Source organism: Macaca mulatta, chromosome 18, assembly GCF_049350105.2.
Source record: "Macaca mulatta isolate MMU2019108-1 chromosome 18, T2T-MMU8v2.0, whole genome shotgun sequence".
NCBI classification, from domain to species: Eukaryota; Metazoa; Chordata; class Mammalia; order Primates; family Cercopithecidae; genus Macaca; species Macaca mulatta.
The window spans coordinates 22,268,668-22,282,027 of record NC_133423.1 but is presented as its reverse complement, the minus strand read 5'-3'; the positions used below and the strand labels follow the sequence as shown (position 1 = coordinate 22,282,027).

At 38.7% G+C, this 13,360-nt stretch overlaps 1 protein-coding gene across 2 annotated transcripts in view; it reads left to right on the top strand.

Annotated features, from left to right (window-relative positions):
• The window catches only part of MALT1 (MALT1 paracaspase), an 82,727-nt gene that overhangs the window by 50,909 nt on the left and 18,458 nt on the right, over positions 1-13,360 (top strand). For both annotated transcript variants that reach the window (XM_002800951.4, XM_001086151.5), the window contains 2 exons: positions 2,480-2,683; positions 13,114-13,291. In XM_002800951.4, coding sequence (XP_002800997.2) covers positions 2,480-2,683; positions 13,114-13,291 — 382 coding nt within the window. The remainder of the gene's footprint in view (positions 1-2,479; positions 2,684-13,113; positions 13,292-13,360) is intronic.

Sequence of the window (13,360 nt, the reverse complement as noted above, 5' to 3'; positions counted from 1 at the left end):
TCAATACATACATTTTAAGACCTGTAGTTCTCACACTATTGAGCCTGTGCATTCTGTAAACTGTACCAAGTGTTTCTTTCCCAAAGAGATAACAAAACCAGTGAATAAAGATTTGATAGCAGCAAAAACATCCCATGATGCTTAGTTTGACAGTTAATTGTATTTCCCTAAAGACCCAGTGATTTCTTTTTATTATATACTTATAATTGTTTTCTACCAATAAAAATCTATGATGTGTATAATTAAATGATGGTATTCCATGGAAAAATGGAATGATTTACAAGCATTTTACTACCCCAGTAACTTTTTAACCTCTTCTGTAAACCTATGATTTGGGCTATAATGATGTAAACCAGAGACAATGCATTCTCGCATTTCCCCTCACTTTAGAAGAAGATTGATCTGAGTCTGTCACTCTGTTGAGGTTGGATCTGGATTCTAATAGCATTGATGGACTCACAAAAAATGTGCTGTGGATTAGCCAGCTAACAGTCTTGCTATAGTGGGTACTTTAGTGTAAGAATACTAGCTTATTTTAAAATAAATTTTGAAAAGGAAATACAAGGCCAGGCGTGGTGGCTCACACCTGGAATCCCAGCACTTTGGAAGGCCGAGGTGGGCAGATCACCTGAGGTCCGGAGTTTGAGACCACCCTGACCAACGTGGAGAAACCCCATCTCTACTAAAAATACAAAATTAGCCAGGCATGGTGGCACATGCCTATAATCCCAGCTACTCGGGAGGCTGAGGCGGGAGAATTGCTTGAACCCGGGCGGCAGAAGGTTGCAGTGAGCCGAGGTTGTGCCATTGCACTCCAGCCTGGGCAACAGGAGCGAAACTCCATCTCAAAAACAAAAGGAAATACAAGTGATGTTAAGTTTTATGCTGCCTCCTATTGAAATCCATGCTGAGTATTCTTAGCTTTTTCATTGAATTAATGATGTGGCTTAAGTATCATTTCACTGTTATATATATTGATAAGACTGGGCAGTTTGCTGGAAATCTCTGAACATGTACATACAGAATAAAGATGACATGATGTAAAATTACTGAGGCTTTTCACAAAGTAGAGTTTTTTATCCTTTGAGAAAGTCACAGTATTTTAAGTTGATGCCAGTTTTAACACTAGGTTTAAGTGTTCTATGGAAAGAAAAGCAAGTTCAGCAGATTTTTGGTGAAATAATCATCTCAATGATTTGAAACATCTGAAATTACATATTGTAGCCGTCAAGTCAGCAATGTGATTATTCATGCCTGTTTCAACTTCGTAAGAGTAGTATTCATAACTTACAAATAAACAGGATTGGTTACCAAGTCCTGGCCTGTGTCAGAGGTGGGTGGCCTGCAGTTCTGGCCAGGCGGCTCTTCAGCCAGTTGGCTGGTGCTGCAGGTACTCTTGTCACCTTGTCTCTCTGCTCCCTGGCATTTCTATCACTGCTGCTACCATGACAGCTGCTGCACACGCCCCACTGTCAGCCCTCAAGAAAGAGCCATCACAGGCTCTTATTGTCACGGAATAGTCTTGAGGTTTTGGTGTGTTATTTTTTTTAATTTTAATTTTTTTCCTCCCTTTGATACCAGTGGGTCTTGAGTTTTTAACCACTGACCCCATTCCAGGCTATCAAAGAAAGGTACCGTGTTGAAGACCTCATAAGCACTGTCCAGCCTTCCACACTGTTAGATGGGCTGCACACCTGGTTAAGCTAGCTGCTACTTATAGGCATAGATACACATCTTTTTTTCTTTTACGAACAAAAAAACTGTTTCTATCAGAATATATTATTTTTGAGCAAAGTCTCAGTGCACTAAGTTCAAAAAATGAACTTTTAAGGTACTCATACACAAAATCTTCACATACCCCTGAAATAGCCTCATTTGAGTCAAATGAGGAGTATTTTTAAAAGATGCTAAGAAGAGGCAATAGTACATCTACATGGCTACTGCAGAAACCGAGAATATAGTACTCAATGAAGTTCTCTCTCTCTTTGGTATTTCCCTTCATTCACTCTAATGTGAATTCTTTCTGTCCCTTTTTTAGTTATTTATCTTGATTTTAGCCTCTTCCATTCTCAGCAAAACAGAACCTAATTTGATGGGAACCCAATTTCAGATACTCCTTGTTTAAATTTGCTCCAAAAGTCTAGTTGAATATTACATCCCTTTTGTTATAATTTATTAAAAGTAAACTTTAATATTAATTACTATTATGCTTCATATGCAGCTAGTAAATATCCTTTGCCTGGCTCTCAGAAGTGTGAATATGTTTAATTTCAGTTTGATGTTGTTAGCATCTGTGTTCCTCAGAGAATATTGATCTGCTACATAAATAGTTCTAATATGAAATTAAATAATAATGAAATCTTATTTGAAATGAAATAATGCAGTCTTAAAGCATACTTCTTTATTATAATACCATTTCCATAGGTTTTGTTCTAATCTTTATATCTTCTTTAAACACCCCCTCTTTTTTTTTTCAAAGCAAAGGACAAGGTTGCCCTTTTGATAGGAAATATGAATTACCGTGAGCACCCCAAGCTCAAAGCTCCTTTGGTGGACGTGTACGAATTGACTAACTTACTGAGACAGCTGGACTTCAAAGTCGTTTCACTGTTGGATCTTACTGAATATGAGATGCGTAATGCTGTGGATGAGTTTTTACTCCTTTTAGACAAGGGAGTATATGGTAAGATATTTATAATGTTTGTTTTTACAATTATCCATTATTCTTTTCATTATACCAGTTAGGTTAAGAGTTGAAAATCAGATAAGGTAAGCATGTTGTTGAATGGAAGAGTTTTATTTTTCTTATTAAGATGATACATTTGATCTTCATTCCATCTGAATAACTAATTAGCTTCATGTCTTTACTTTTATATTTCTTGTTTTGTCAAAACATACTGTTCTTATTAGAATTCTTGCCTATCTTTTGTGATTTTTTTTTATTGATAGAGCCACAGTATAGTAAAACTTGATGACCACACAGCAAAATTCACATTCATATGTGGAAAATACTACAGTATGTGGGGTTTTCTTTGGGGGGATAGCATAAAAGGTTCTAGTAGAATGTATGTTTTGTATGTTTCCTTTTCCTAACTATTGCATGGTATTTTCTAGTCTTTTAGTGGGAACTAGATTTTAACAAGGAAATGTTGGTGGATGGGGCCTATAAAAGCAATTTGTAAATTGAAATTCTATACAGATATGCTTAGAAATGTACCTCTACGAAAATTCTAACAGTAAATGTTTAAATTTTTTTTCCCATTCTTTCACCTAAATATGTTAACACTGCATATATAGTAAAGAATTTCAAAAGAGACAGAATGTGCTATCAGTAGCAAATCATTTATTTGGTGATTTATTTCTTTCAATATGGGAAGGCCAGCTGTTGAGCTCATCTGAACCGTGTTTTGCAGGATTGTGCTTCTGTGACATTGTGCAATAACATCAGATTGCCAGGGAAGTGACATTTCCAGGCCTGTTGTTAGGCATACAATGATAAACAAAAAGTACTGGTTTGGCTCCTGTATCTTTCCAGTTATTTTATTTTAATAATTTCTAAATTTACTCTTATTATTTGTAATTAGATTGATAAGGCAAGTTTGGTTAGAATTTTTAATGGTTCTCAAAGTAGATTTTTTAATGAAACAAAAGCTTCCCCCCCCCCCAAGATTTACCACACTGTTGTATAAGGGATGGGGAAAGTCTTAAAATCTTACTTAAATGAGTTTCCTTCTCTAAATAATGAGGATTTAGAGAAAGACAAATGAAGTTAACAAGGTAAACACCTCAAATGTGAGATTTCAGCTATTATGCTGATGTGTTAATACAACTTTGCTTATAAGTCTTATGGAGTGATGACTAATGGGCGTGTCCATCCATTTTTTCTCATGAAAATCTGAAAGAATATACAGTGCAAATATGCCACCTTGGTAATTGGCTTATACAGGTTGAGCATTCCTCATCTGAAAATCCAAAGTCTAAAACTTTTTGAGTGCCAACATGATGCCACAAGTGGAAAATTTTACACCTTAAGTCATGAGGTGTCAAAGTTAAAACTTTGTATCATGCACAAAATTATTAAAATATTATATAAAATTACCTCCAGGCTATGTCTTTAAGATGTATATGAAATATAAATGAGGCCAGGCGAGGTGGCTCATGCCTGTAATCTCAGCACTTTGGGAGGCTGAGGTGGGTGGATCACTTGAGCCCAGGAGTTGGAGACCAGCCTGGGCAACATGGCAAAACCCCGTCTCTACTAAAACACAAAAATTGGGCCGGATACAATGGCTTACGCCTGTAATCCCAGCACTTTGGGAGGCCGAGGTGGGCAGATCACCTAGGTCAGGAGTTCGAGAGCAGCCTATCTAACATGGTGAAACCCAGTCTCTACTAAAAATGTATGGTGGCAATCACCTGTAATCCCAGCTACTCGGGAGGTTGAGGCAGGAGAATGGTTTAAACCCGGGAGGTGGAGGTTGTAGTAAGCCAAGATCATACCACTGCACTTCAGCCTGGCTGACAGAGCGAGACTCCATCTCAAAAAAATAAAATAAAAACACAAAAATTAGCTGGGCATGGTGGTGCATGCCTGTAATCCCAGCCACTCAAGAGGCTGAGACACAAGAATTGCTTGAACCCAGGAGGCCGAGGTTGCAGTGAACCAAGATCACACCACTGTACTCCAGCCTAGGCGACAGAATGAGACTTGGAATATTGGTCTCAAAAAATAAAAGAAAAGAAAAACATAAATGAGTTTCGTGTTTAGACTTGGGTGGCATCCCCAAGATAACCTCATTATGTGTATGTAAACATTCCAAAATCTGAAACACTTCTGGTCCCAAGTCTTTCAGATAAAGGATACTCAACCTGTATTTTCAATCTGGCATCAGGGGTGTTGTTTGTTTTTATATTATACAATTGATCTCAGCTTTTAAGGTGCCTACGTGGCGTAAAAAGGAAAAGGCTTCCAAAACTTCACTAGAAGTGATGAGGTGTAAGGAAAAAAAATTGATCAGTTTAGGTTTCTGTATCGGTGAAGTATTTAAAGATTGAGGGAATTATATGAAGAATTACTACCTAGGTTGTTTATTCTCATATCTTATTGATATTTTCACCTTGGCTTTTAAGCCCTTTTTTTGACTTGTAAAAACAAATCCTGTGGCCAGGGCATGGTGGCTCACACCTGTAATCTCAGCACTTTGGAAGGCCAAGGTGGGCAGCAGATCACCTGAGGTCAGGAGTTCGAGACCAGCCTGACCAACGTGGTGAAACCCCATCTCTACTAAAAGTACAAAAATTAGCCCAGCATGATGGTGGGCACCTGTAATCCCAGCTACTTGGGAAACTGAGGCAGGAGAATCACTTGAACCTGGTAGGGGGAGGTTGCACTGAGCCAAGATCATGCCACTGCACTCCAGCTTGGGCAACAAAGCGAGACTCCATCTCAAAATAACAAAAACAAATCCTTTAGTTGCCCCTGTGAAGTAGAGAATCAGAAATATTAAAAATTGTGACAAGATTGCAGTTTAGGCTGAAGCTTTGCCCCAATATAAAAACATCGTCTTGGAGTACAAAATAAAGAGGCATGTTAAAGCAGAATGTCAGCTTAAGAAAGCTAGAAAACTTTTGAATCCTACTGATTCGTGTCTTAACAGGGTGGCTGCATTATATTTTGAAGTATTGTGAATATTCCAAACATCAGACACATCTACACTAAATGTAAGTGTGGTACAGGCTTGAGGGTTTAGGGCATATCATAAAGAAACGTTTAGTTTTTCTTTTGGACTGTGCCTTTACTGCTAGTTGATATTACCAGGGGACTCAGTGCTCTAGGGCTGTGGGGGAAGATGGAAGGCAGAGTCACCGGAATTTCAGCATGAACAGCTAGATTCGGAGAACAGAGGAACTCGAGTTCATGCCCTTTTATATTATATTGCATGCAGGTTTGTAGAAGAAATAAAAGTTGCAACAGAACAGACAATAATTCAGTTTTAAACATATATAAACATAAAAAACAGGAACCCAAATCAGAAATAACTGACTTACACTACATGTCTTTAAATATAAATAAGGAGAAGGATTTCTAGTTATGTTGTATAGATGGCCAGGATAAAAAGTAACCCTTTGGCCTGAGATCTGTCCCCACATAGCCTTTCTGTGTTCATTGCTTGCTGCAGCTTTGCTGTGCATTCGTGTAGAAGAACAGTAAAGGAGTCTGGTCGGAATATGGCAAAAGTGTTATTTGACCTGCAGCAGAGCAGCTGTTGAGTTCACGTAGCTCAGTGGTTAAGCAGTGGGCCTTAGTGTAGTTAGCCTGGGTTCGAAGCTTTGACTTTCTGCTAACTAGCTGTGTGACTGTGGTTCTTTAACTTTTCTAAGCCAAAAGGAATCTACAAAATGGATAGAACTAAATTAATGAGGTTAACAGGATAAGACAAAATAATTATCCCTGTGCCTGGCACACTAAAAGTGCTCAAAATATTGTACCCATTATTATTGTCATTTCCTGTCAATTGATTAAAGACATTCAAGCACTTTTTCATCTTTAGATTGGTGATTTGGACTAGGTAGCATTCTACTTCAGGCTTCAATGAGAGAAACCCAGCTTTAATCAGTTTCTGTGTGTTAAGGGTCTTCCAAAGGTTTTTTGAGGGGTTCTTTTTTTTTAGGTTTTTAAGGTTTTTTGTGGGGTTTTTTGTTTAGTTTTTTGATACGGAGTCTCGCTCTGTCGCCCAGGCTGGAGTGCAGTGGCGTGATCTTGGCTCACTGCAAGCTCTGCCTCCTGGGTTCAAGCGATTCTCCTGCCTCAGCCCCCCAAGCGGCTGTGATTACAGGCACGTGCCACCAACACCTGGCTAATTTTTTGTATTTGTAGTAGAGACGGGCTTTCACTGTGTTAGCCAGGATGGTCTTGCTCCATCTCCTGACCTCAGGATCCACCCACCTTGGCCTCCCAAAATGCTGGGATTACAGGCGTGAGCCACCGTGCCCCGGCCTGCCTAAGGTTTTTATTTTGAGAAAAAAAAGTTGGGGAGTTTGAAGCTATATTGTAGTAAAACAGTGAAAAACCAGTGCACTGACATTTTACATTGTCTGAGAGTCAAGTTCCCTAAAAAGCCAGCAGTAGATTATAGACAGTATTATATAGCACAGTAGCAAGGCTGGCCAGCATCCGTATTTCGGTTCTGTCACTTACTAGGCATTTCAGTTTGGATGAGCTTTTAAACCTCTTCATGTCTCAGTTTTCCCATCTGTGAAAGAGGGTTGTTAATATTACCTACCTTGTTATGAGGATTGTGTGAGGCAATATAACTAGTGACCTTTCTTGGAACAGTGCCTGGCACATAGTAAGTGCTGTGTAAGCCTGCTGGGGTGGTGGTGGTTGTGCTTATCGGCCCCTCACGTGCTACGTGGAGTGCATATTCAGTTGAGTGGAAAAGTTTTTCATTTAAACGATTATTTTCTCTGTAGGCAAAAATAAATATCCATGACTATGTTCTTGAATCATCCTCCCAAGAAATAAAATTCCCTAAAGATCTAATTTGCAGAACTATATTTCTAAGTATAGTAAGTTTTTTGACATTTGTAAAAAAACACATATTTTCTTCTCTATCCTTGAGTAATAGGATAGTTAAATAAATAAGCAGTACTAGAGATGGAATTTAAAACAACAACAACAACAGTGATTTGGGCCATGCACAGTGGCTCACATCTATAATCCTAACACTCTGGGAAGCGAAGGTGGGAGGGTTGTTTGAGCCCAGGAGTTCAAGACCAGCCTGAACAATATAGTGAGACCTCATCTCTACAAAAAATTTAAAAATTAGCCAGGCATGGTGGCACACGCCTGTGGTCCCAGCTACTTGGGAGGCTGAGGTGGGAGGATAGCTTGAGCCTGTGAGGTCGAAGCTACAGTGAGCTGTGATTGCACTGCTGCACTCCAGTATGGGCAATGGGCAACGGGGCAAGACCCTGTCTCAAATAAATAAATACATAAAATTTTTTTTAAAATGATTTGGACTAGTTCATTTTACACAAAAGTACTTAGTTCCCCTCAATATAATTTGGTTGCAGACTTTGATACAGAATAGTTACCCTTTTCATAAGACATTTTGGGAAAGAAAAAACATATGTTGGTGTTAAGTGCCTTAATTTCATTCAGCAGTTGCAGGGCTGGGCATGTGGCATTAATGTAACAGAAAAACATTCAGCTTTTCCCTGTATGAATGGAAGCTAAGCCTTCCCTCAGAGTTGTGTCTTCACCCCAGTCAAGTCTTGCTGGAGCCAAACATATTACCTGACATGAGGGAGGCAGCACCTAGGCCTGCTGTCAGTTGTCTCTAAGTAATACCAGTTGTTGAAATGGTACCATTTCTACTAAAAGACCCTTGAAAAGAGAACTCCAGATCTGAGACTGTCTTGATTGGTTTGCATTGTTAATTTAATGCAATTCAGTAAGTATTTGCTGAGTTATTTTCGTTACATCGACAGTCCAGAGGAAGGAGTATGCTGTGTGCTGAGGGAAATAATAGTGAATACAGATCATGATCTGTCCTTTTAAGAAAGTTTTAGTCCCAGGCCGGGCACAGTGGCTCACGCCTGTAATCCCAACACTTTGAGAGGCCGAGGCAGGCAGATCACCTGAGGTCTGGAATTTGAGACCAGCCTGACCAACATGGAGAAACCCTGTCTCTACTAAAAATATAAAATTAGCGAGGCGTGGTGGTGTATGCCTGTAATCCCAGCTACTCAGGAGGCTGAGGCAGGAGAATCACTTGAACCCGGGAGGTTGCAGTGAGCTGAAATCGCACCATTGCACTCCAGCCTGAGCAACAAGAGTGAAACTCCATCTCAAAAAAAGAAAATTATTGTCCTTTAATACAATGAGAAAAAACACTATCTATGGAGTCAAAACATACATCAACTCTGTGATTTTAAGCAAATCACTTAATCTTTGTAATTTAATTTTCTCATCTATAAAATAAGGATAGAAATCATTTAAAGTTATTATATAGATTAAAATTAAATTGTGTGTATGAAAGTCCTTTGAAAACCAAGAAAATATACAGGTTGAGTATCTCTAATCTGAAAACCCCAAATCCAAAACACTCCTGGTCCCAAACATTTCAGATAAGAGCTACTCAGAGTGTGCAAATGTAAAAGATTAGTGTCATTATGATTTCTTATCAGAAAAACTAAGTAGACATAGGACTATACAATATCAGGAAAAGCCTGTATGTGATTGTCAGAAAGTGCTGCTACAGCATTTCAAGGTAGGGAGAATTTGAAGTGTGTTAGAAAGCCACAAACCAGTTACCAGGTAGTGGTTACCAGGTAGTAACTTGCTAAGGATTCTGACCTTTGGAAATAACCCTTGAGGAGAGTAGATAGAAAGGAGATAGAGTAACTTGAGCAAAGTTGTGGAGGTTAAAAATAAGTTTGTCTTGCTCTTGAAGCAGTAAAGAGACTGATGGAAAATAGAGTTATGTTTTGAATACTTGATAGAGGAGTATAAGTTGTACTCTATTTTCTAAGTGTATAATTCAGTGATTTCAGTATCTTCACAAAGGTGGGGCATCAGTCACCACTACCTAACTTCAGAACATTTCCATCATCCCAAAAAGAAACCCTGTATCCATCAACAGTCACTCCCATTCCTCCTTACACCAGCCCCTGGCAACCACAAATCTATATTCTGTTTCTCTGGATTTGCCTCTTCTGGACATTTCATATAAATGGAATCACCCAATATGTGGCCTTTTATGTCTGCCTTCTTTCACTTCGCATAATGTTTTCAAAGTTCGTTCATATTGCAGCATGTACTAGAACTTCATTATTTTAGGAGTAGATAATATTCAATTATATGCTGTATTTTGTTTATCATTTATCATCTCATGGACATTTTTGGACGTTATGAATAATACTGCTGTGAGCATTTGTGTACACATTCTTATGTGAACATAGTCTCCATTTCTCTTCGGTATGTACCTGGGAGTGAAATTCCTGGGTCATATGGTAATCTGTATTTAACTTTTTGAGGAACTGCGAAACTCTTTCCAAAGTTCTTACACCATTTTACATTTGTGCCGCCAGAAATGAATGAGGGTTCCAATTTCTCTGCATCCTTGCCAACACTTGTTCTTGTCTGTCTTTTTATTGTAGCCATCCTGGTGAGTGTGAAATGACTTGGATTTGCATTTCACTACTGGCTAATGATGTTGAGCATCTTTTCATGTGCATATTTGCCACTCATACATCCTCTTTGGAGAAGCATCAGATCTTTGCCTATTTTTAAATCAAGTCATTAGTCTTTTTTTTTTTTTTTTTTTTTTTTTCGAGATAGAGTCTTGCTCTGTTGCCCAGGCTGGAGTACAGTGGCGGGATCTTGGCTCAGTGCATCCTCCGCCTCCTGGGTTCAAGCGATTCTCCTGTTTTAGCCTCCTGAGTAGCTGGGATTACAGGCTCCCACCACCACACTTGGCTGGGTTTTTGTATTTTTAGTAGAAATGGGGTTTCACCATGTTGGCCAGGCTGGTCTTGAACTCATGACCTCAGGTGATCCACCCGCCTTGGCCTCCCAAAGTGCTGGGATTACAGGTGTGAGCCACCACGCCCGGCCGTCATTAGTCTTTTTACTGATGAGTGGAAGAGTTCTTTATTCTGGATACAAGCTGTCCTTATCAGATAAATGATTTGCAAATATTTTCTCCTGTTGTGTGGGTTGTCTTTTCAGTTACCTGATCTTTGTCGTTTATTGAATTAAATCCATTCTTTTGGTCATTATTTTTAAAACCTATCTGTGCACTCCTTTTTAAAATTCCCCGGCCGGGCGCGGTGGCTCAAGCCTGTAATCCCAGCACTTTGGGAGGCCGAGGCGGGCGGATCACAAGGTCAGGAGATCGAGACCACAGTGAAACCCCGTCTCTACTAAAAATACAAAAAATTAGCCGGGCGCGGTGGCGGGCACCTGTAGTCCCAGCTACTCAGGAGGCTGAGGCAGGAGAATGGCGGGAACCCGGGAGGCGGAGCTTGCAGTGAGCCTGGAGCTTGCAGTGAGCCGAGATCGCGCCACTGCACTCCAGCCTGGGCAACAGCGTGAGACTCCGTCTCAAAAAATAAATAAATAAATAAATAAATAAATAAATAAATAAAATAAAATTCCCTATGTGTGCTGTCTTATTTTCATTCACAACAGTAATTTAGTTTTTTGCTAAGCTAGTCTCTTTTCTGTTAGCTTTCATTCCAGGTCCTATCTGTTTATTTCTGTTCTCCTGCCCATAATCTACCTTGCTCTCTCTCTGCCTTTCCAGATTTCTAGCCTTTCCCTCTCTTAAGACCATCCCCTGTTGTTTCACTTCATACTGATATTCCTCTCTGTACTTTATTCATTTCATACATACACGGTGGTTGTTCCACTAACATGACTTATGGCATTTAATTATATGATGGCTTTCATTGTTGCTTGATAACATAAACATGTGTGAATCTCCATACATGAATCTCCCGGTCTCCTGCTTAGAGGTTAGGAACTTTGTCTTCGTCCTTCTTTTTCATCTCTCAGTGCCTATGTGATAACTTCCAGAGCACACATGAGCTGGAACCCACACTTGATAAATGGCTGTATCTATTTTCTCATTTTAGCTGAAATGTTGTATTTGAAAGAACCATTTTTCTCATTTTAATAGAAATTCAAAAAAAACAGACGACGTGGATTTTGTCCTGTAGGACCACATGCAGCAAATTGTCTTTAATTCTCAAAGCCACAGTCTCTGCTAGGAGTCGGGGCCATAATTACAATGGATTAGCTATTTCGGATTCCCTATCTAAATGGCTTTTACTGTTTGCTTTAAAATACCGTGTAAAGAAATAATTAAATCCAGAATATTGAGAGAGCAAAATTAGTGGGCTCCAGAAATTGCAAGCAGAGGGGAGGATATCTTCAAAAGTGTTTTGTCCAGTATTTTTATGAAGAAGTTCAGACTGATATTTTTGTTGTTTTTTACAGCCAAAACAAAATTATTTTCAAGAAAACATTGAGTTGTGTTAGTTTTTATAGTATCATTTCTCAGTAAGGAAATATGATTCATCTATTGAGTCCTAAAAATATCGCAAATTTTAGATTATTAATTCAAAAGACTCTAGATGGAAGATTGGTATTCATACCTCATAGCAAAAAGAAAAAAACAGTAATCTGTGAAATCAGATTTCCCATCTCTGATTATAAAACTACCTTTATATTTTAATAACCCTTAACTAATGTTTATGGTAATACCTGTGGAGTTTCTTAACTTCATATTGCAGGTGCTGTTCATCTGAATTGTGTGTGTTTGTTCATCTGTTAAATACTTCCTAAGCTCCTGCTGTATGCCAGGAATACACAAATAAATAAATGTAAGACTGTCTCTGCCCTAACAGAACTCCTAGCTTCATGGAGGAGACAAATGAGTCAGGAGAGAAATCCTAGCTGCATTCTTTTTTATATATCATAAAATAAAATTGTATTTTAGATTATACTATTGGTTACAAATATATTACTTTTATAAATTAGGATATACTTCAGACAGCATTTTGTTACTGTCTTAAAATGCAAATTTTAAGTACAGATTGTTGGTAATACTTTTTTTATTTATTATTTTTCTGAGACGGAGTTTTGCTCTGTCGCCCAGGCTGGAGTGCAGCGGCATGATCTCAGCTCATAGCAACCTCCACCTCCCAGGTTCAAGTGATTCTTCTGCCTCAGCCTCCCAAGTAGCTGGGATTACAGGTGCCCACCACAACGCCAAGCCAATTTCTGTATTTTTAGGAGAGATGGGGTTTCACCACATTGGCCAGGCTGGTTTCAAACCCCTGACCTCAAGTGATCTCCCTGCCTTGGCCTCCCAAAGTGCTGGGATTATAGGTGTGAGCCATCATGCCTGACCTGTTACAATAATTTTAAATGCAAATTAACATTGTCTATATTTGTAATTGGGTATTTCTTACATATGCTCACATCACCTTGAAGAAAATTAAAGTCATGGTTTTTTTTTTTACAAAAAGTTATGCAGTCTGTATGTTCACAGTGCATTTAGAATTGAAATCTACCTCTCTTTTATTTTCCTCTTTTCAAAGGGTTATTGTATTATGCAGGACATGGTTATGAAAATTTTGGGAACAGCTTCATGGTCCCTGTTGATGCTCCAAATCCATATAGGTCTGAAAATTGTCTGTGTGTACAAAATATACTGAAATTGATGCAAGAAAAAGAAACTGGACTTAATGTATTCTTATTGGATATGTGTAGGAAAAGGTAAATTTTCTAATCTTTATTAAACAATTGTTGGAGTTAAATATCAACCTTGACAAACTAGAGAAACAT